Here is a 23,638-nt window from a genome sequence, read left to right on the forward strand (position 1 = left end):
CAGGAAGGGGTGCGGAAGGGTAATTATTCTCCCTACGAGGTTTTGGCAGCTCAGCTGCACTGGGAAAACAGAGGAAATGTGTATGTTGGGGGGAAATGGTAAACACTGTGTAAAGTTTAGCAACAAAGGCTGTGTTGTCTTTATTAACTTTCTGCTAATACTAAATTACAGAGCACAGCTCAAAGGCAGGAAACAAGGAAAACATCTGGGATAGTTGAATGATCCAGCAGCTCACTGGGTAGCAAGAGGGTACAAGAGGGTGTTTAATTTTAGAGAGGCATTTGGGAACATGTCCAGCTCTGGTTTTCTCTCTTTTTTTCTTTTCTTTTTAACAGATTTACTGGGATATAATTCACATACGCCACAATTCACACATTTAAAGTGTTCAACTCAGTGCTTTTAGTGTAGTCACAGGGTTGTGCAACCATCACCACAAATCTGACTTTAGAAAATTATTGTCCCCCTAAAAGGACCCCATACCCATTACCCATCCTCATCCCCATTCATTCCCCTTTTCCCAATTTTATTTTATTTATTTATTTAAAAAAATTTTAATGTTTCTTTATTTTTGAGAGAGAGAGACAGAGACAGAGCGTGAGTGGAGGAGGGACAGAGAGAGAGGGAGACAGAATCTGAGGTAGGCTCCAGGCTTTGAGCTGTCAGCGCAGAGTCTGACTCAGGGCTTGAACCCACAAACCACGAGATGATGACCTAAGCCAAAGTTGGATGCTTTACTGACTGAGCCACGCAGGTGCCCCTCCCTTCTCCCAATTAAAAAAAAAAAAAAGTTTTATTTATTTTGAGAGAGAGCACGTGTGAGTGGGGGAGGGGCAGAGAATGAGGGAGAGAGAGAGAATCCCAAGCTGATGGCGCAGAGCCTGATGTGGGGCTTGAACCCATGAACTGTGAGATCACAACCTGAGCCCAAGTCAAGAGTGAGACATTTAGCTGATTGAGCCACCCAGGCACCCTCCCTTCTTCTAATTTTGTCCCCAAACCTTAGGCAACCACTAAAATGGACTTGCTGTCTCTGTAGACTTTCCTATTATGGATATTTCATATAAATGGACTTATGTAATATGTGGTCTTTTGTAGCTGACTTTTCACCAGCAGGATGTTTTTAGGATTCGTCCATGTTGTTGCATAGAGCAGTATTTCATTCTGCCTAACGGTATTCTATTCTAGGGATATATTGCATTTTGTCAGTTGATGGGAATTTTTGTTGTTTCCACATTTTGGCTGTTGTGAACAATGCTGCTACAGACATTCATGTACAAGTTTTTGTGTGGACATGTGTTTTCATTTCTCTTGGGTATATAGCTAGGAGTGAAATCGCTGGACCTTATGATGACATTGTGTTCAACTTTTAGGGGTACTGTCAGACTGTTCTCCAAAGTGGCAGCACCATTTACATTCCCATCAGCAGAGTGTGAGAATTCCAGTTCATCCTCTCTGGCCAACACTACCACTACCATTTCTCTTTCTCCTCCTCCTCCTCCTCCTCCTCTCCCTGCCCTCCCCTTTTCCTCCATTATTATAGCCTTGCTGGTGGGAGTATCTTACTGTGGGTTTGCTCTTTGCCCATTTTTATTTTTATTTATATTTTTTAAAGATTTTATTTTTAAGTAATCTCTATACCCAACATGGTGCTGAAACTCACCCTGAGATCAAGGGTCACATGCTCTACCTACCAATGGCTCTCCCCAAAGAAATCTTCCTCAGCAGTCTCCTCTTGGTCTCCGCACATTTGTTCCTTCTCTACTCTCTTTCTGAATGGAAAGTTTTTATAGTCCTGCTCTCGTTTTAGTCTGGTATCTTCTGTTGGAGTTTTAAGTCTATTTTATCTTAGTGCCTCAGCTGATGTTTCCAACTGAATGTCCTGTGTCACCTGTATCATAATAGGTGCCCATCTAGCTGCCATCTTGATACCTAGCTGCAGAGCCCCTTAGTTCCTCAGAGCCAATTTCCTCTTTACTTTATACACAATCCAGATCCGATTGGTTTTCTGATTAGGACCATAGTGGAATTAGAAGTAAAAAATTAGAAGTTAGTTAGACTAAGGCATGCTGACAAGAGAGTGCCGGCGGAGAGGATCAAGAAAGGAGACAGAAAAAGTACTCCAAAAGGGCATAATAGTTTGAAAAACAAAGTATGTTGGGACTGCAATGTTTAGTATACTTCGTTTAAGGAGGCAAGGATTGCATCTCCTCCATTTGAAAAATACTTTCTTCTGAAAGAGGTAAAATATAAATACATTTTGGTATTTAAAGAAATAAGCCCTCAGCTTGCTGAATGAAAATGTGGCAGGGGCAATTATAAGAGAAGGCCTTTCTTTGCTTGCATCCTTTACATACAGCATGGAGTGGAGCAGTGTGGCTCTGGTGGGCCAGGTGGAAAGGTCTCAACAAAACAGGTGTACACAGAGATGCTCACTGAACTGAAAATTTGGCATAGCCACTTGTACTTCTGCATAAATAATTCTCGTCATTTCTATGTGTGTACCTTATATCTGGTAAAATAATTTAAGCCAAAAAAGAGATTTGCAGCTCAAATAACTTTTTTTTTAATTTATTTTTGTAATGTTTATTTATTTTTGAGAGACAGAACGCAAGCAGGGGAGGGGCAGAGAGAGAGACACACACACAATCCAAAGCAGGCTCCCAGCCCTGAGCTGCTAGCACAGAGCCGGATGTGGGGCTTGAACCCAGAAACTGTGAGATCATGACCTGAGCTGAAGTCAAATGCTTAACCAGCTGAGCCACCCAGGCACCCTGCAGCTCAAATAACTTTTAGTCCAATGGCTTCCTAGTCTGTCTCCATATTTTTTTTAATGTTTATTTATTTGTTTTGAGAGGCGTGTAGGGGCAGAGAGAGAAGGAGAGAGAGGATCCCAAGCAGGCTCTGCACTGTCAATGTGGAGCCTGACATGGGGCTCGATCCCAGCAACCATGAGATCATGACCTGAGCCAAAATTAAGTCAGATGCTTAACCGACTGAGCCACCCAGGCACCCCTATTCTGTTTTCTTCTGACTCTGAATGTCGGGGGTCCTAACCCTAGAATACTTAATTTTTTTGTCCTCCCTAGTATGAGAGGGATAAATGTTTTTCTTTAGCCTAGAAGGGTAAAGAGAGGCCTGGGCTGCATAGAGATTGGTTCTGGGTAGGGTAGGATGAGAGAATTATACTTCCTCACGATTTGGACATTTTCTTGCTCTTAAGAGAACCAGCCAGAATCTGATACTAGGTGGGGCCAGGGGTGGGAATGGGGAATGTTTCCTTTTAGTATTCCTCACCATACTTGCTGAGACTCCCTAAGGCAGAAGAAATTTTCGGGCAGGAAAGTCGAGAAGTACCTAATTAGTTTGTATTCTTCATTCTCATTTCCATTTTATCTCTCTGTTTCCAGATTCAGGGAATCCCTGACTTTAATTATCCAAGTCTTTTTTCCCCATTTAATCTTAACAAATTTCTAATTAAAGTTACTCTCTCAGATTGGCCAATTGACTCCTCTTTCTGAATAGTTAATTGTTTTTGTAGAGTAAATTGTTATAACAGAATCTTAGAGCTGGAAGGAAATTTAGAAATATTTAATTTCTTTTTTTGTTTGTTTTTGAAAAGACTGTTTTTTAGAGCAGTTTTTCATTCACAGAAAAATCAAGTAGAAAGTACAGAGTGTTCCCATATATCTCCTGCCCCCACATGTGCACAGCCTCTCCTACTGTTAACATTTTACATTAAGAGTGGGACATTTGTTACAGTTGATAAGCCTGCATTAGCACGACACTATCACCAAAGTCCATAGTTTACATTAGGGTTCACTGTTGGTGTGGTACAATCTTTGGGTTTGCCAAGTTAATCCCTTATTTTATAGTAAAGGAAACAAACCCCAAAAGATTGTGAAGTTGGGGTGCCTGGCTGGCTCAGTCGGTAGAGCATGCAACTCTTGGTCTCAGGGTTGTGAGTTCAAGCCCCATGTTGGGTGTCGACATTACTAAAAAAAACCCAAAAAACACAAAAGATTGCGAAGTGACTTGTCCTGAATCATACTAGTGAGTGCCAGATCTGGTCCAGGAAGCAGTCCTTTCATTTCCTCTCTTTCTCTCACTCTGTGTTTAGAAAAGCTAATATTTGCACATGGTACACATTTAAAAAGTGCAAAAGGCTTTGTGGTAAAAAGTTAGTCTTCTCCCACCTATGGCTCTTCCTTAAAGGCGGTCGTTCTTTCGGATATTTCCAACTGTAATTGAACTCTGACCTTGAATAACATGCAGAAGACCAAAGGAGGTATTCTTCAAAGCTGTGGGAAATGCAACTGTTAGACAGTACATTCAGATTCTGTGGGACAGTGTGGTGAAAACCACCTGGCCTTTAGAGTCCAACAGACCTAGTCTGGCTCTAGAGTTGACTATTAGGTGACTTATTTAACACTTGAGTTTCAGGGATAAAACCCGGTAACTTTTGGTAGGTTCATTGTATTCTTTAGCAAATGATTTGTGCTCAGAAAACTGTCAGTTCTCTTTTGGTTTAAGGAAACTCTTTTTAAAAAGATTATTTTATGCAGTACGCTCTGAAAGCATGCTTAGTGCAAAATCCTATATTAGGTAACTTGGCTTGTCCTTTGCTTCTCACAAGTCTTAATTAAACTCAGTAAGTGCATTAGGAGTTCTGGAACATTACTATCAGAAGGATCCCTGTGATATTTTAGAAGGCAGCATTTGACGAGTTTAATCTTTAACAGGGGTAAAATCAAGTCCCAGCCTGTACTGAATTTCAATGGTAGGATTCAGTCAGCTTGATTTATGTTTCTATTTCCACACATATACATCCCTATAAAAGATAAGGCCGTAAATTAAGAAGACAGTTCCATTTACAGCAGCATCGGCAAGTATTTAGGAATAAACGTAACATTTGCACAGGGCTGTGTATTTTACAAAGTATTTTTTTTTTTAATTTTTTTTTTCAACGTTTATTTATTTTTGGGACAGAGAGAGACAGAGCATGAATGGGGGAGGGGCAGAGAGAGAGGGAGACACAGAATCGGAAACAGGCTCCAGGCTCCGAGCCATCAGCCCAGAGCCCGACGCGGGGCTCGAACTCACGGACCGTGAGATCGTGACCTGGCTGAAGTCGGACGCTTAACCAACTGCGCCACCCAGGCACCCCTACGAAGTATTTTAAATGAATTATCTTACCTGGTACTTATGCCAAAAGCTTAACGCTTGCATTATAAATGAGGAAACTGAATCCTAGGGAGGTTTAAATGTCTTATCCGTGTTCACTCACTTAATATGTGATTTGGGGCAATCATATAGGTGTCAGGAACAATATTCATACCCATTTCTGACTCCTGACTTCCTGGTGTTCTTTCAGCTCTACAGTGATCTCTAAGGCATATGCCTAACAATGTAATGGAAGTCTAGTAGATGAGACATGGAGCATGTGAGGACTGCTTTCAGTTTTGTTTTGCTTTGAATCAGAAACACATGTTTGCTCGTAACACTTTTGACCATTTTGACTCCTCTGGGTTTTTCTGTTCCTTTTTAATTTAAATTTCTAGTCAGTCCTTCCAGAGAAATTCAGTCCTTTAGATATTGAAGATAGGTACTGACTAAGCCCCAACAGTAACATCAAACCTCCTTTTGTTCAGTCTGCTCTCCCTTCCATGGCTGAAGTTCTAGGATTCTTCAGTTAATTAACATTGATTGAATAGCTTCTAGCTGCAGCTTAGACAACAAAAAAGAAAATACAGGGGGCATTGTAATTCCCCCACAAAAATAGAGCTTTTGAGAAAATAAAAAGCATTCAATGTGCTTTATTTATTCTTTCTTTGATTCAGTTAATCAGTCAGAAAAAAAAACATTTTTTTACCAAGTGCATACAGAATGCCAGCTACTCTGCTAGGTTTACAAGTAACAGAAATGATTAAGAGCCAATTGCTGCCTTCAAGGAGCCCCCAGTCAGGCAAACAAAGAGTTACAAGTAGAATGTGATGGATTGTTAACAGTATCCAGAAACATGTCTTTGTTACTAGGTAAGAGTGATCTCTGAGCTTAGATGAAGGGTTGTAAGGCTTAACCACACCTCTTCTCATGGCTGGATCTGTGATAGAAAGCCAAGATGCATTCAGAAAGGAATGTGGAAATCCCTATAAAGGAATGAGGAAATCCCCAAGCTGCCAGTGGGTCATTGGTACCCGTTTCCTCCACTGATCTATTCTGAGCCATTATGATTTTCATAGATTCATACTGGTCTCTCATTTTGCCCCTCAGTCCTGTCCTACTGGAAGAGCCAAAGATAGACATGGAAGTTGAACTTTTCTTCGAAGCACCATTTCACTTACTCTCAGAGAGGCTTTTCACACCAGAGAATTGAAGATACCTTGAGAGTCTGTCTCTCCTTTCCCTGCTTCAGGTTTCCCACCTCTTGGTATTTTGTTTGGTGATCTCTGGTCGTACAGATATCTCAAGTAACCAGAACATCTTTCACCTAATCAGGATTTCAGCTTTAAATTTCTAATTTCAGAACTTATAGAAGGGAAAGCATGTGGGGAGGAGTAGAAATTTTTACATCTTGGTCAGTTTGAGTGTTGGAAAAATTTTCGGGTGGTGCAGGATTGTTTCATGTTTTCCAGCTAGTTGGTTTTCTTTTTAAACCTCTTAATGGCTAAAGTACCAGAAGGATACTGAAGGGAGTGAGCAAATTTGCAGTCAAGTCAGAGGGTGATAGATTTGCCAACCTCCTTATTCCCCTAGGTAAGGAAACTGAGACTCAGATAAGTCAATTGATTTGTGATAAGTCTTGCAGCTGGTCAGTGGAAGTATTACAAACAACCCTATGTGAAATATACCCAGTAGGTATACCGCTGAGGAAAGGGAATTTCCACAGGTAGAAATAATACATGCAATATGGGATTGTGTTTCAGAACTTGAACTCCCAAGAGTTCAAGAATCCCAGATAGCAGGAGACTACGTATGAGCACAGTCCAAGGAAATTCCACAACACCTGATGTTAGAGCAGAGATGCAGGGTAGTAGGGCCCTGTCCTCTGTGGGGCAGGAACAGCCTACTGTTGTGCCCTCACTGCTTCCTCAGTCCTTACTGTCACCAGCCTAGTATGAAGGACACTGGAAGGAACTGGCCCTAACAGTTGCTTCCATATATAGTATGACTTTGTTGGGAGGACTGTTGTTTTGTTTTTTTTTTCCCTGGAGCAGTTGCTCATTGTCTGTGCTGTCAGCAAGACATCGCTGAATCGGTGCAGCCTCCTGTGTCCCTTTATGGGTCACTAAACTCAGATATAATTCAGTGACCTGGGGAGTCCACATGAAGTGGGAAATGACCAGATTCTACTTCAGGAGTATACTGAGAGGGTAAGGTTGGATGTGAGGTCCAGACCAAACCGTTAACTTGCATATGAGTTGAGTGCCAGGCAACAGACTGGAAGGAGGGCGCTGTCCTTGGAAAGGCCATGCTGTGGCCCTGGAGCCCCCCTGGAAGACTCGGTAGAAGACGGCTGTATAATAGAGAAGAGTCTCAGCGGGAGGAAGGGGAGGTGGTGCAGAAGCTCCTGGTGCCACTCAGGAACTCTTCTTGCAGGACTGGAGTTATTAATAGCCTGGCAGGCTGGGGCCTACTGGTTCTGAGGGGAGATGGTCGGGATAAAGGTGGTGTGGGTTAGGGACTGAAGCAATGCAAACAGGCACAGGAGGAGGTGAGTTTGGGGAGGCCACGAGTACGTGTTTCGTTCTTTTAGAAAATAATAGAACATTTACCATTTTAACCATCTTAAAGTATACAATTCGCTGGCATTAAGTGCATTCACAGCGTCGCACAGTCATCATCGCTGTCTAGTTCCAGAACTTTTTCATCACCCCAAATGGAAACACTGTACCAATGAAGCATTCAGTCCCCATTTTCCCCTACTCCCACCCCCTTACAACCTTTACTGCTCTCTGTCTCTGGATTGTGCATGGATTTTACGTCAGGCAGACCTTTGTTCACCTTGATTCTGCCATTTACTAACAGAATTCCTTGGCTCCACTAACTTTGCTTCTCTGGGCCCTAGTTTTCCACATTTTTAGAATGGGAATAAAAATGCTTAACCTGCAGGACTCTGGTGAGGATTGATTGTATGTTAAATGTTTAGCTGAATAACCTGGTTTATTCTTGAGTAGACATTGCAGTAAATGGTAGTTATTGTTTGCTTCATAAGAACAGTAACAATGTGGTTCCTTTAAATTGTATACTTCTGTAACAACTGCTTATTCACCAGAAATTCAGGTAACACAACTTAATCATCTATTGTGATAGGTGCTGAAACAGAGAGCTTCACTTTTGCCTTCTAGGCTAGTTGAAGAGGTGAGAGAGAACTATACATTCTCTGTGTTACAAGCTCTAAGTGCTATTGGAATTTATAGGAGGAAAGTCATTAATGGTGGTTAGATGCTTACTAAATGTTTGAATTAGTGAATGAATGGATGAATAGTTGAACAAATACATAGCAGGCCTGTGGAAAAGGTAGAATGTTTGAATGGCCCATCTAAAACTTTTCAAACAACGACAACAACACCACCAACAACAACAAAGTACTTCCATCAAGGAAGTTAGAGGAAGGTAGCTTTGGGCTCAGTATAAGGAGAAGTTTCCTCTTAATACTGGAAGGGAGATGACAATCTATAAGTGGCAAAAAGAGGCCATTTGAGTTGTTTGAGATACCACAGAGAAAACCCTTTGATCGATTTTTTTCTAAATACAAAAGCAGTACTTGTTTCTTCAGAAAAGTATGACAAGAGAACTTAAAACTTGGAGGAATTTATCAATAACAACATATACCCCTGAGAAGTGGGCTCGATTGAATTCATGTTAAAATTTTAGGTGCTGTGTCTCAGTCAAGCCAGTAAATAAAGGAGGGTTAACTCCATTTGGGTTTTGTTTTTTTGTATACAAGATGCTGATAAGGAAGGATGGCTCCACAGGGATTACTTCTGGGAACACGGACCACAGAGCCAAACAATAGGCCCTTACGTGATCTGGGGAAATCTCTCTCTCTCTCTCTCTCTCTCTCTCTCTCTCTCTCTCTCTACCACTTGTAATTGATGGTATCATAATTAGGCCTGCATATTACTGTGAACACTGCCGTACCATGCACCCCACTGAGCTGGGTTTATGGAGATTAGATCATGCACAGGAAGCTGACTCCTTGGTTATCAAGCTCCACAGAGATGCTGGGAGGCTTAAGCAGTGTGAAAAATTAGGGTTGATTTAAAGGGACAGGATTCTCTGGAAAAGCACAGAGCGTCTTCCAGCTTGTGCCTCCATGACCTGTAGGATCCCACAAAACAGCAATGATTCCTCCTTCACTTCAACACGACTTAATTAATAAATTAATTGAAACCTGATAGTGCGGACACAGATAATGATGATAAAAGGAGAAAGCTGAGGAACTGGCACTCTTAATATGTATTCCCGGAACTATGCCAGCATTTTTATCTTCCAGCTACTGTGTTAGATTCTTTAAACAGTTAGCTTATTAAAATTATAACAGTCTCCTATGGAAAAAAAAATTATAACAGTCTCCCAAGGTCAGTCTTATTTTTAAGGATGAGGAAATGGAAGCTTACAGAGGCCCTGATTTACAGAAAGAATGTTGGAAAAAAATAGTGTTTTGCTCTTCTTAATTCTTTAACTTACCTGTTTTGAATTATTATTTTTGTAATTGGTCTCCTTGTTTTTTTTTTTTTTTTGTTTTTTTTTAAAATTTTTTTTTCAACGTTTATTTATTTTTGGGACAGAGAGAGACAGAGCATGAACGGGAGAGGGGCAGAGAGAGAGGGAGACACAGAATCGGAAACAGGCTCCAGGCTCTGAGCCATCAGCCAAGAGCCTGACGCGGGGCTCGAACTCACAGACCGTGAGATCGTGACCTGGCTGAAGTCGGACGCTTAACCGACTGCGCCACCCAGGCGCCCCGGTCTCCTTGTTTTATTCTTCCTGTTAGATCACAAGCAATTGAGAGAGAACAACTCTTACTCATTTTTATATTCACTACAGTGCCTAAGACCGTGCTTTGATTCCAGTGGGTGTTCAAATAAAGTTTGTTGAATGCATTTGTGCTATCCTTTTTGAAGTGACAACTAAAACGGGTGACATAATTACTGTTAACAAAAATCAGCATCCTCACACACTTAACCCTATAAAGTCAATGGAGAGCTAGGAGTGCGTTGTAATTTCTTTTAACATTTATTGAACTGGAGAGAATAGGACATACCCATATGGCAGTTACATGTTAAGAATGACAGATTTTTTTTTTTTTTCAATTTTGAGAGAGACAGAGAGAGAGTGGATGTGTGCATGAGTCGAGAGGGGAGGAGAGAGAGAGAGAGAGAGAGAGAGAGAGAGAGAGAGAGAGAAAATCTCAAGCAGACTCCACATTCATTAAGGAGCCTGACGTGGGGCTCAATCCCACAACCTTGAGATCATGACCTGAGCCACAGTCAAAAGTTGGATACGCAACCGACTGAGCCACCCAGGCAGACACACATTAGAGTGACAACTCTAGAGCAGGCCGTGTTTTTGGTTTTGGTTTTGATTTTCAAATCTAGTTTTAAGTTTTTCTGTTTGGCATTGCTTGTTAGTTCCTAAGAGCAGGCCCTTTGGTAATTAGACGGTTATTGCATAGATGAGTAATAGGCAGACTAGCGGGAGACATAAAGGTAGTCAAAAGCAGGAAAGGAAGGGGTCAGAAAATGGGTTCATTTACCCATTTTGCCTGACAGTTCTTCAGGCCACCCACGAAAGGGCACCGCTGCAGTTCAGGCTCCCTGTGCTTCAGCCTGTCTGTCAATCTCAAATGGTTTTCTTAGTCTTAGAGCTAAAATTATTCAGTTTAGGACAACAGCGTTGCTTAAGATAAGACTCTGAGCCCTGCTAGTAGGTGTGTGGTGTTTGATTCCTGTTCCTCTGGCCTTGTGCTCACCGTGCCTCTCGCCGTTTTCTTTTCCCTAGGTGTACGTGGTCGGGAACGAACCTTTGACGGTTTTAGTGGACTCCCTGCTTCCAGTCTTGGGTGTGCTCTTTTCTCTATACTGTTTCACCAAGCAAAGCGTGTCTCATATAAGGTAAACAATCTAGAGAAACTTATTTGTTTATAAATGGTGAAATCTTTCTTGTATGTCATTCTTATTCTTTTTTTGAATATAAAACTTAGTGCCACTTTGTAATTGTTTTTTTTTGTTGTTTGTTTCAAAATCAGGAAAGCATTTGAGGATCCTCTTATTCTGCTCATCTGGGGAAAGAAAGAGCACTTTTCAGATTGCTGGGGATTGGATGTAATTTTTAGAATGGCTCTCCTCAGCCTCTGTCCTAGACATCAGAGACGAAACCCCTGTTTACATGTGTAAACATGCCCGTGTTTGATCCATGAGAAATACTGGAATTACATGTCTAGGAAGGAGGAAGTAGAGAAGGGATCATAACTACCTTGTGGGGAATGAGAAATCAAGTTGGGGAAATCTGGATCTGAACATGGCACTCTGTAATTTAGACTTGGATTTAGTATGAGTGCTGCACAGTGTTGTTTGGAATGAAGGGATTTCTTAATCACCCAGAAAATAATCTTTTGTATTGGAGTTTTAAGTAGGCTTCATTTTGTATCAGGTCTCTTTTTTCACAGATATTTATGTTGTTTTTTCCTCCTTTTAAGGGTTTATATCCTTTTCAAAGTCCTAGAGAATTCTGACTTTTAGTGTTTGGAGAACCCCTACGAATATTACCTTCTTCATAGGGTTATTTTATGAAGACTGTGCATTGAAGTGTTTAGCGCTGTCCCTGGAAAATAGCTGAGAGATGATTGTTGTCATCATCGTTGTTAAGTGGTGAAGGAAAGTACTCATTCTTACATATTTTTCAAAGTTCGCATACTGCCTTAGACTCTAACTTTTGGTCAGCACATCACTGTAGTCCAACAGCTACAAGAGAAAACACAGTGGAATATGGAGACTATGAGTGTGTGCATTTGGCTTCAAATCACTGTCCGTAAAATAACCTTTGTCTTAGTTTTGAAACCCAAATCCTCACAGCACTGTCATGTCCTCATCAGAGCCCGAGAAGGAATAAGTGAACGTTTATTCCCTCCTTATCCTAGCTGATTGGCACAGATGGAAGGGGCTGAGGCATCAGCAAGAGTTTGTTGGTCACCTGCTCTTGATCCACTCGTAGACGGTTTTTGTCAGTGTAAACTTCTGTTCACAGGGCCTGACCCAAAGGCAATGGTACGCTTGGATTTTTTTTTTTTTTAATTATGTGGAGCTCCTGTGTCTTACCAGTGTTGCTTCTGGGGCCCAGATTAGCCAGTCACTCATTGAATTTCAGGTTATTAGATATATTCCCAAATTCACGGGAAGCATAACTTTCCAGTCCTGCACTTCAGTAGCACTAGGTGGTTGTGCCAGCATTTAGAATGCAGTGGAACCTGACAGTCTTCCTTTCTTTTTTTATGTTATCTTGTTAGATGTGTAGAGTAAGTTGACAAGCTCATTTATAACTGCTTTTTCTGCCAGGTCACTTTGCCAAGAGATCTTATTATGGATTCTGGGGAAGCTAGAGAGGAAGAAGGCAATCGCCAGCCTGAAAGGATTTGCAGGATTGGACAAATCTGTGTCCTCTCTTCCTTCTCTGTGTCAGTTTAGAGCGGCCACTCAAGGTGGCATCATGATTACCATCAAAGAGACCGTTTGGTGAGTCCACCCATCCTTTTACCCTCTCTCTTCTGATGGAATTGCACCCAAAAGGCCCTTCCCTGACTTGTCCACTAAGGGGCGCTGGTAGAACGGGAACGAGCACTTGAGGCAGCTGAGGTGCTGCTATTTATAATCGCTAAGTGAAATGTGAGTGCCTTAAATAATCCTGCAGGTTTTTTTCCCCCGGATGCCAGCTAATAGTAGGTGCAATTTGCTGGAGCCTCACAGCTCTGCCTCATAAGCCCACTTACTTCACAAAGGCTTTGCCAGTGAATCAGAGTAAAGGGCAGACACACATTTACTCTCCGCGCCATAACGATCCAGTTCTCTTTCTGACTCTCTAAATGGTATATGTATGTTCAGAGTCAGACTTACTCTTAAAGGAAATTGTCTGATAACTATATTTTATGTTAATTATAGGATGGGGGTTTCTTTCTTCTAGAGATCGTTTAGAAAGTGCTTAATAAACGTTAGTGGAATGGCACACAAGTATATTTTAAATTATTTCCACTTTCTAGGTGATACGTGTAGGTATTATTACCTCTTAATGTAAGTTCCTATTGACCAGAATCCATATAGTTCTTAACTGCTGGCAGCTACTCAGATTTTACATGCATTCAAAGTGTGGCTGTTTGTTATAGTGCAAATTTAATTTTTTATTCAGGGTTAACCTAGTGAAGTTATAAAACGCTCTTTCAGTACGATGGACTTGAGGAAAATGAAAAACATACATTGACTGCAAACAGAATCATCAGTACAAACACAAGCTACTTATTTCCCAAGAGCTGTTGAGCTCTAGTAGGTTTTAGAGTTGTAACTATGCCCCTGAACTGAGTTTAAAATTTCTCAACATGTTTATTTTAAAAACACTTTGGAAGAGTTTAATCTGGGACCAATTTAGTGACTATGTAGAGAATTTTATAGTATTTGACTTATCAGTAGTTAAAGTTAATTGCTATCTTAACAAGTCTCTAGTGTATATCTTAGTGCACATATGTCAAAATTAACAGTTTTTCTCTTCATGGTAGGCAAAAATTGAATAGGCAGTAGTGAATGAGTCTTTACTTCCAGAAGCAATGGATCCTTAACTTGGGGTTTCTCCATGGACTTGTAGCGGTCCATAGTCCCTCTGAAATTATACGCAAGAAATATTTTATGTGCGAACCTGAATTTTTTTCTGAAAATAGGGTCCATAGCTCTCATTTAATACTTAAAGACACTCCATATCTCCAAAAAGTTAGCATTCACTGTATCAGAGGTGTGTGTGTGTGTGTGTGTGTGTGTGTGTGTGTGTGTGTGTGATTTTATCTTTTGTTCTAAAGATCTTGCTTGTGGTGCTAGTCCCTTCAGGGCAGGTCAGTATCACCACTTACCTTTTCCCTATCATTCTGCTCAGAAGCCCCAGTTTAAAAGCTTTGTTTAAAGAAACACTAAAAGAGCAGCTTAGATTTCATGATCTTTTTTATTTTTATTTTTATTTTTATGGAACTAAATATAGCTACAGTATTCAGAAAGGACTCTTTACCATTGAAATTTTAAGAATAGAGCTTCTTAAGTTAATTGTTGTCATGTCTTTTTAAAAAAAGTATTTGAATATAGTACTTCATTTTGACAGGATGGTTCACAGAAGCTTAGAAGTGACACTTATCCATTTCAGCTTTTTTTTTCTAACGTAAAATGTGGTGGAGATGACATGACTGATCTGAAGGATGCTGGAAGATTCTGGGATAATGTAGGAAGTAATCTTAAGCTTAGTTTATAGGTTATTCATTCTACTAGAGGAATATAAAGGCCATGTTATTAGTGAACTGGCAAATTGGGACTTACTGCCCAATGGGATGGAGCCAAATAAACTTTAATAATTGTAGTTTTCAATGAGAAGAAGCAACATCTATCATTCTTTTCTCAGTTTGGTCTGAAAAAAATGTTATTCCTTCTTTAATCGTAAGAGTAACATACCTTCTTTGTATAATACAAAAAAGCATAAAGAGGAAAACAAAGTAACCACTATCCTGTTCACTGTTCACATTTTTTTAGTTTTTTGTCTTCTAGTACATCTTGTGCCTCTTTGTTTGTTTCCATGATATAGTACGATAATATTGTATCTTGGCTTTTTCGCTTACCATATGAATTAAAACTAAAAGCCTTAGTACCTCATGAGAAATTTCTTGACACTTTTTGCAGAAAGCGTAACACTGCTTTTCATAACTTAGCCATATTTTATTACTTGGAAATTTGGCCTACTCAGTTTTCTGAGCCTTTATGCCTGTTCATATTTCAACTCATTGGTTCTTATTAGTTGAGACTGACTGGATCTCCCTCTGTAAGGATAGTGTCTTTTCCTTACTGCCCATAAACCTTCAGTGGCTCATCAAAAAAATGTCTGAGTTTCTTTGAATGGCATCCAGGGCCCTCTGTGATCTGACCTTGCTTTGCAGACGTCTTTCTTTCTGTTCTTCCTCCAGAACCAGAATATCTGCATACAACCTATACTTTATTCCTTTTTGCTCTTTCAGTTTATTGAAATAATAGAATTCCTCAACATCCATCTTTTAAAAACATTTTTTTAATGTTTATTTGTGAGAGAGAAAGAGAGAGAGAGAGTGTGTGTGTGTGAGTGGGGGAGGGGCAGAGGGAGACACAGATTCTGAAGCAGGCTCTAGGCTCTGAGCTGTCAGCACAGAGTCTGATGTGGGGCTCGAACTCACAAACCACGAGATCATGACCTGAGCCTAAATTGGACGCTTAACTGACTTACCACCCAGGCGCCCCCTGAACATCTATTCTAAAAGCCACTTCCTTCATGAATCTTTTCCCCACTTAGCGTATGTTATGTAGGACACGGCATCCTCCCTTCTGAGAATAAATACCTTTTCAGCATGGGGAAAGAGGAAAATAATTTAACAAAGTTTTGATATCTTTCTAGTGATTTACCATACGAAGATGCCATGTTACTTTAAATTTAAAATTTTTTTTAATGTTTATTTAGTTTTGAGAGAGAGACAGAAAGAGAGACAGAGCACTAGTGGGGGAGGAGCAGAGCGAGAGGAAGACACAGAATCCAAAGTGGCCTCGGGCCCTGAGCTGTCAGCACATAGCCCAACGTGGGGCTCAAACCCATGAACCATGAGGTCATGACCTGAGCCAAAGCTGGAGGCTTAACTAAGTGAGCCACCCAGGCGCCCCGATACCATGTTACTTCAGAAGATTTTTGTTGAGTTTCAAAAAAAAAAAAATATCTCTGGGTGACACTGCCAAGATCAATCTTTCCCCATGTTGCAGTGACGAAGATGAGGATGAAGCCTTGTACCAGAAGGTGTCCTCAGAGCAGTGCCGGGTTGAGCACCTTGGGGACTTGTTATCCCACTGCCAGGAGTGTGGTTTGGCAGGTGACTTCTTCATCTTCTGCTTGCAGGTAAGAACTACGCATGGTAAGGACATGGTCAGCTTGATTTCAGGGCAATACCAGGATCCCCTTCAGATTTTCAGGGCCATCGTAATTTTAGCCCCTTAAATTCAGGTCCTAATCTAACAGAAATAATAAGAGGATGTAAGAGCAGTTTATTGTTTAGTAGCCTTTGGGTTGGTAAAAAGAGAAAAAAACTTATCTTCAGCAGTACACATATGATCTAACTATTTTCCGAGGTAATCTGCCCTGAGCTTTTAGAGATGACCAAAGCATAGCTATTGATCTATGAAAGGGTTAATCTTTGCTCTGTGTTGACAGTAAGAACTCTTTTGAAGTTAATAGCAGGTTTTACAGTTATGGAGTAATCCCTTATCCTTTCTGACTGTTGTTTTGTCAGATATTTGGGAAGGAGATTTAGCAGTCCTGCCTTTCTCGTTTCGTTTTGTAACCACCTGAAACCTTCTCCAGGTCTGTTTGTAGTGCTGATGGTTGTGCTTCCTCTTGCTCTAATCTCTGACAGCAACTTGTACCGCATATTGTACTCCTTACTTGCACTGTTTGAGACTGTAAACAGAGTGATCTCTGATTCTCTGTCCTCCCGTGTTGCCTTCTCCATTATTTTCCCTAAGTAAAGTGTCTATTCTAAGAGAATGTCTCTGGAGTTTAAGGTTGGTGTGGTTATGGGGGAATGCAAGGAGAGAATCAGGACTAACACACTCCTAGAACTTGAAGTAGGGGCCACTTTTTTGGTGCTTTTCTCAACTCCTATATTCACATTCTTTCCCCTTACCTAGCCACTCTGTGTGTGTGTGTGTGTGTGTGTGTGTGTGTGTGTGTTTTAAGTTTATTTATTTTGAGAGAGAGAGAGGGAGAGAGAATCCCAAGGAGGCTCCACTCTCTGCACTGAGCCTGACACAGGGCTCAATCCCACGACCATGAGATCATGACCTGATCCAAAATCAAGAGTTGGACGTTCAACCGACTAAGCCACCCAGGTGTTCCTTAGCCACTCATTGTAAATAACATTCCAAGAAGATGTGCTCTTAATCGGAGAATTAAAAAAAATTGTTTAAAAACAAAAATCAAAGGGCTTTGCTATAAACCAGGGTTTCTACACCTTGATACTATTGGCATTTGGGACTGGATAATTTTTTGTTGGGAGGCGGGGACTTCCTATGCTTCCTTGCAGGATGTTTAGTGGCATCCCTGACCTCTATCCACTAGATGTATCACTCCCCAATTACGACATCCAAAAATGTCCTCACACATTGCTAAATGCCCCCTGGGGAGCAGAATTTCCCAGGCAGTTAGGAACCCATTGCTCTAAACTGTCAGTTACTTTGGTAAAGCATTAATTGTTAAGGAACTTAAGGTTTCCCCTTCCCAAGGAAATTGATGATGTAAAGTATAGGGGAAGAGCCTATAAAACCCACAGCAGTGAATTGTCTATTAGTAGAGATTTAGTTCTAAATATCTTAGGGGAGAAGTTACTAAAAGCATTTAATAATCCCTAGAAAGGGTTTGGAAATGTTATTTGGCTTGAGGTCTCGGTTCAATAGGGCTAGTGGTAGACGTCATAAAAAATACTGATAAAGTAAGTCTGTCAAACTAGTTCTCTTTGTATATGTATGTTTTTTTATTATGAAGTTTAAAATTTTTTCTTTTAAACAAAGGGGTCTTTTTTTTTTTTTTTTACAAAATGTTTATTCATTTTTGAGAGAGAGAGACAGAGAGAGCACTAGTGGGGGTGGGGGAAAGAGAGAGAGGAAGACACAGAATCCAAAGCAAGCTCCAGGCTCCGAACTGTCAGCACAGAGCCCAATGCACGGCCTGAAGTCACGAACCGCGAGATCATGACCTGAGCCACAGTCGGACACGCAACCGACTGAGCCACCCAGGTGCCCCTTAAATTTTTTTTTTAATGTTTTATTTATCTTTGAGAGAGAGAGCGTGAGTGAGGGAGGGACAGAGAGAGGGAAACAGAAGATCCGAAGTGGACTCCGCTCTGACAGCAGCAAGCCCAATATGGGACTCAAAGTCGTAAACCACGAGATCATGACCTGAGCCACCCAGGCACCCCTTATTATGAAGTTTTAAATCTTTATATACATGATATCATAATACACATATTATTGTACAACTTCCATTTTTCATTCAACACTGTTTTTGAGGCCTCTCTCTTTTGATTTCCATATATACCTGGTTTATTTATTTCAACTGCTACAGTATAGTAGATACAGTTTATTTATCCATTCTTTTATTCCTAGACATTTATTTGTTTCCAGATTTTCACTATTATAAATAATGCTGCAATGAACATAGACTAGATCTTTAAACATACACTTGAAACAGTTTTCCCACTGTTTGTGAAGCCCTTGTTTCTACAGACTTTTTCTTCACTCTTTCTTCTCTTCCACGCTATAGGAATTGACTCATGTGGCCATGGAAAATGAGACAGAGTTAAAAACAAAACGCTTCTCCAGCAAAAGCGTCTTGGAGTTAGAGCAGCACCAAACTCTTGTGGAAGGCCAGGGCCAGAAGCTGCTGGTTCTACAGCTGTTGGCCGTTCTGTGCGAGAGGATGTCTGAGCAGATATTCACAAATATCACTCAGGTCAGTGGCTGCCACATTCCAGATCCCAGGCTGGTAGTATTTATTTCTTTTGGTTTCTTTACATGCTTTCCCAAAAATGTTAAAAAAAAATGTTGCCCAGAGTATGGTTTGATAACACCTGCCTCAGTGTTACCTGGAATGCTGCTTAAACATGCAGATTACTGAGCCCACAGCAGACTGACAGGATCAACACTTTGAGAGATTCTGGGAGCTGGCATGTCCAACAAGCTCCTGAGGTGATTCTCATGCACAGAAAGCTCTGAGAATTGTTGTAAACCTTTATGTGTTGTATCACAGGGTTTTCAAGTTTGGGGGCGAATACGATTCTCTGAGTCTTTTTCACAATACGAATGCCTGGCCCACTTGTAGAGATTCTGATTCAGCATGTCTGCATTAATGCCTGGGCATCTGTATTTTTTTATGCTTCATAGATGATTCTAATATGTATCAAATATTGAGCATGATTCCAAAACTTAAAATAAAAAAAATTTTAATGTTTATTTTTGAGAGAGAGAGAGAGTGGGGGAGGTGCAGAGAGAGAGAGGGAGACACAGAATCTGAAACAGGCTCCAGGCTCTGAGCTGTCAGCACAGAGCCCAATGTGGGGCTCGAGCCCATGAACCACGAATTCATGAACTGAGCCAAAGTCAGATGTTTAACCGACTGAGCCACCTAGGCACCCCTATAAAACTTAAATTTGAAAAAAAAAATTGCTAATGATAAGATCACTTTAAATTTTATAGGTCTACCTAACAGCGTATCTCCACAACAGCCTATAAAGTTTTAAGATGTTTTTTTTAAATGTTTCAAGGGTAGTGTAACTATGTGAATCAGTGCCTGAATTGTATTGGCTCAGAGATTATGTTTACCAGCTTTTTTAAAAATAGGAAATAAAAGGAGTGCCTGGCTGACCCAGTCAGTAGAGCATGTGACTCTTGATCTCAAGGTGATGAGTTCGGGCCCCACACTGGGCATGGAGCTACTTAAACAGAAAAAAAAAATTTTTTTTTAAAGAAATAAAAGTAATAAAGTGTAGGCAGTGCAGTCACCATATTTTACCATTATTACAGAATTAGTTGTTCCTCTGCTGGTGAATAGTCAGTTGTAAGATGGTATGATTGTCACGCTTAAATCTGATTCTTCAGCTCTTTGTACCGTCCTCATTGTCATCCGCCTTCGGGTGTTGCTAAGCAGCATTTCACTATAGCTCCTGCTGAGAAAATTTGCAGCTGTCTGTCAGCTCCAACTTATCATGCCTGTTTAATGAGAATTATGTTCATGATTTCTTTCTTGGCTTCCTCTTCCTTCAGTTCACTGATCCTGTGTTACCCATTAGGGTGATTTGTTTCTCCTGTGTTTGTATCAGCTCCCTAAAGACTTTTTCACCCAGATCCTACGTTTTTTGTCTCAAGATGCTAGTTGGAAGGGAAAATGGCCTGAATACTCTATTACTTGAGCTTTTGCACTTAGCTCCCTTTGCTTCTAATTAAGGAACAGTGGTTTTAGGCTGATACAAAAGTGATTTGTCCCATTAAATTATCCTTCAGCTAAGGTTAAAATGTATCAAGACGAAAAGAACCACACACAAAAAAATTACACTTAGTAGTTTTACTGCTAGTGGTAATTTTAGTATTTATTTTGAAATATACACACATATGGATAAGTTATAAATAATACTTGTTATAAGTAATTTTGTTAATATCATTAGAAACCAAGATTTTCACTATGAGAAAAAAAGTTATGAATATAAAATCAAAGGAAAGATCACTATAATATTGAATTTCAGTTGGAAGTATTAGTATGAACTCACAGGTTTTTCTTTTTTAGTATATGTGCTGCCGAAGCGAGCACACAGGTTTTTCTTTTTAAAAAATAGATATTTCCTTGCTCATTCCACTGTCCATGTCAAGAAGTAGACAACCTAGCAGCAATAAACATCCTTAGTGCCAGATTATGGTTTCTAAATATCATGTCCTGCGGAAAGAACAGAAAGCTCATTGGATTAAAGGTTCATTCAAGGTCTAGGGCAGGTATTGTACACTGTAAGCCTCAGGGCATCTTGTTGTACCTGAATAAAAGGAAGATATCTGAGATTAATGAAGTCATGTGAGTAGCACTCAGGAGCCAACGTGAAAGATCTCCTACTGGCCATGGTTAGGGCATTTTGAGCATTACAAAGAATAATGACTGCAATGGATTGAAACACATCAAAGTTATAAAAACCTGAGTCCCCCCCACCCCTGAAAAATCCCTTTTGAGTATCTTTGGAAGTCGCTAGGACATCAACTCATTATTTTGTAAATTGATAAATAAAAGGAAAGATCATAAAGCATGTATCTTGCCTTTTCTGTCAGCACTGTATTTCAATGTAACCAAATAGTCGATGAACGAAAAATTTTCTTTCTGTAAGAATCACAGCTAAAATATTCCAAAAGAGACCTACAAATTTATATTTTGCAATCCTGTAATGAAATAATGGATCTAGGTGGTAATCAATGTCTGAAACTATTAGGGGTGTGGTATAATGAATGTAATTAGGTCAAATACATCCAAAACAACTGATGGTTTTTTCCCCAGCATTTTATTGTGAAAACCTTCAAATCTGAAAGAATTTTATAATGTATACCTGTAAACCCATCACCTAGCATTTTATTATATTTGGTTTAGCACATATTTATCTACATTTCCACCTCTCTATCCTCCTTCTAATTTTTGGTGGATTTCAGGGTTAATGTAGATAGTGGTTTATGTTCCCCTAAATATTTCAGCATGGAGTGATTCATCTTAACATCACCAGAAGTAGGTAAGCAGACATGATGTGTTCTCCTAATGTAATGAAATAGGAAGTATGTGGCACCACCTGAGAGGGGTTCTTCCCCCAAAAAGCAAACAAACAAAACCCCACAATCAAGCAAACAAAAACTAAAAAACCAAAGTCCATAAAATGTGAACCTGAATCTAACCAAGGAAACTCGGGGTACAGGAGCAAGTTAGTGCCATAAGAAAGGAAAATCAGCCAGTTCCAGAATGTGTGAGACATTGTACACTACAAATGATCCAGTTTCTTCACCAAATAAATGGCATAGAAAAGATGCAGGGCTTCTCTAGCTTAGAAGGGGCTTAAGAGACACCTCAACCAAATGCAGTGTGTGGATTCTCATTCAAACATACCGGTTGCTATGAGGACATTTTTGCAACAGTCATAGGCCAAGTAATAGAAGGTATTAAGGAATTTTTATTGAGTGTAATCATGGTATGGTAGTTGTGTGTGTGTGTGTGTGTGTGTGTGTGTGCGCGCGCGCATGTGTGTGTGTGTGTTTAAGATTTTATTTTATTTTTATTTTTATTTAAAAAAAATTTTTTTTTCAACATTTATTTATTTTTGGGACAGAGAGAGACAGAGCATGAACGGGGGAGGGGCAGAGAGAGAGGGAGACACAGAATCGGAAACAGGCTCCAGGCTCTGAGCCATCAGCCCAGAGCCTGACGCGGGGCTCGAACTCACAGAGCGCGAGATCGTGACCTGGCTGAAGTCGGACGCCCAACCGACTGCGCCACCCAGGCGCCCCTAAGATTTTATTTTTTAAGAATCTCTACACCCAACTTGAGGCTCTAACTTAACCACCCTGAGACCAAGAGTCACATGCTCTACCGACTAAGCCAACCAGGCACCCCTGATGTGGTGGTTATGTTAACAAAACAAAACCAAACAAAACACCTCCTTGTTAGAAATGTGTATTAAAGTATTTATGGCTAAAAGATTAAAAATTCAATAAAATGTGTTGGCAGATGATGTACAAGAAGATAGAGAACTGAGGCATTCAGTGGTCTTTGTACAGATACAGTGCCCTGCACCAACTCCCAAATTCCTTCATTCCACAAATATTTACTGAAGGCCTACTATGTGCCACCTACACTTCTAGGTACGAGGGACACAGCAGTGAACAACACACATATCTATCCTCATGGGATCACATGCACTTGGGGGAGAGAGACAACAAACAAGCAGAAGCACACAGAGTGTTAGATGGTGATAATTCCAGGGAGAAAAATCAAAGAAAGGGGATGTAGAGGCCATGTGGTAAGTAGAGTGCTTGTGGAGAGCCTCACTGAGAAAATGACTTGAGCCAAGATCAGAAAGCGGGGAAGGAGGGAGCCAGGGAGATACTGCAGGGAAGAGTGTTCCAGCTAAGTATGGACGGCTTAGCAAGAAGGCTAGTGTAAATAGAATGGAATGAGCAAGATTTCCTTTTTTCTGCCCTTTCAGAAAATCACCACCCTTTACACCTTTCTGTATTTGGATCGCTGTACTTGGCACAGTAGAAGTGGTTTATATGATCGTTCTTTCTCATATGTTAAAAACACTTCTAACATAAGTTAACGCATGCTCATTGTAAAAGCATTTAAACCACAAGGAAGCGCAAAATTTAAGTATGGACTTCTGATTAAAGATAGTATATTGAATGCATGTGTTTATGTGCTCCTTCTGGAAACCACAGGGGCCAACAGAGCAGGAGAGGAGAGATAGCAGATAAAAGAGAATAACACCATTTGGAAACTGGAAAATAATAGCTGATTTAGCAACTCAGAAAACTTAAGTGCCTGCAGGGGAGAAGTCAAGAAGGAAAGCACTATACCTCAATAAAGCTGTTAATATTTTATTTAGGGAAATAAAAAGCTACTTCTGCTTGCAGAACAGTAGAAAGACTGGAGGTGCTAGATTAAGCTGTGAAGATAGAGCTGAATTTAGAGCTTAAAACAGGTTGAAAGGCTCTGCAAGCTTCGGTAGACTCCTGGATTCCTTCCTCAACTTTGTGCAGACACCTCCCCTCCTCAGCAGAAGACTGGAGGAATATTCTTGGGCGATGCTGAACTTGGG

General features: G+C 40.4%; 1 protein-coding gene across 1 annotated transcript in view; it reads left to right on the forward strand.

Moving 5' to 3' along the window:
- The window catches only part of TANGO6 (transport and golgi organization 6 homolog), a 194,872-nt gene that overhangs the window by 43,094 nt on the left and 128,140 nt on the right, over positions 1 to 23,638 (forward strand). The window contains exons 8-11 of the mRNA XM_047078653.1: positions 11,005 to 11,117; positions 12,558 to 12,734; positions 16,020 to 16,152; positions 18,571 to 18,759. Of these exons, the coding sequence (XP_046934609.1) occupies positions 11,005 to 11,117; positions 12,558 to 12,734; positions 16,020 to 16,152; positions 18,571 to 18,759 (612 nt within the window). The remainder of the gene's footprint in view (positions 1 to 11,004; positions 11,118 to 12,557; positions 12,735 to 16,019; positions 16,153 to 18,570; positions 18,760 to 23,638) is intronic.

Source organism: Lynx rufus, unplaced genomic scaffold, assembly GCF_022079265.1.
Source record: "Lynx rufus isolate CCGP_SWC_20201006 ecotype Redwood Valley unplaced genomic scaffold, mLynRuf1.p SCAF_16, whole genome shotgun sequence".
NCBI lineage: Eukaryota > Metazoa > Chordata > Mammalia > Carnivora > Felidae > Lynx > Lynx rufus.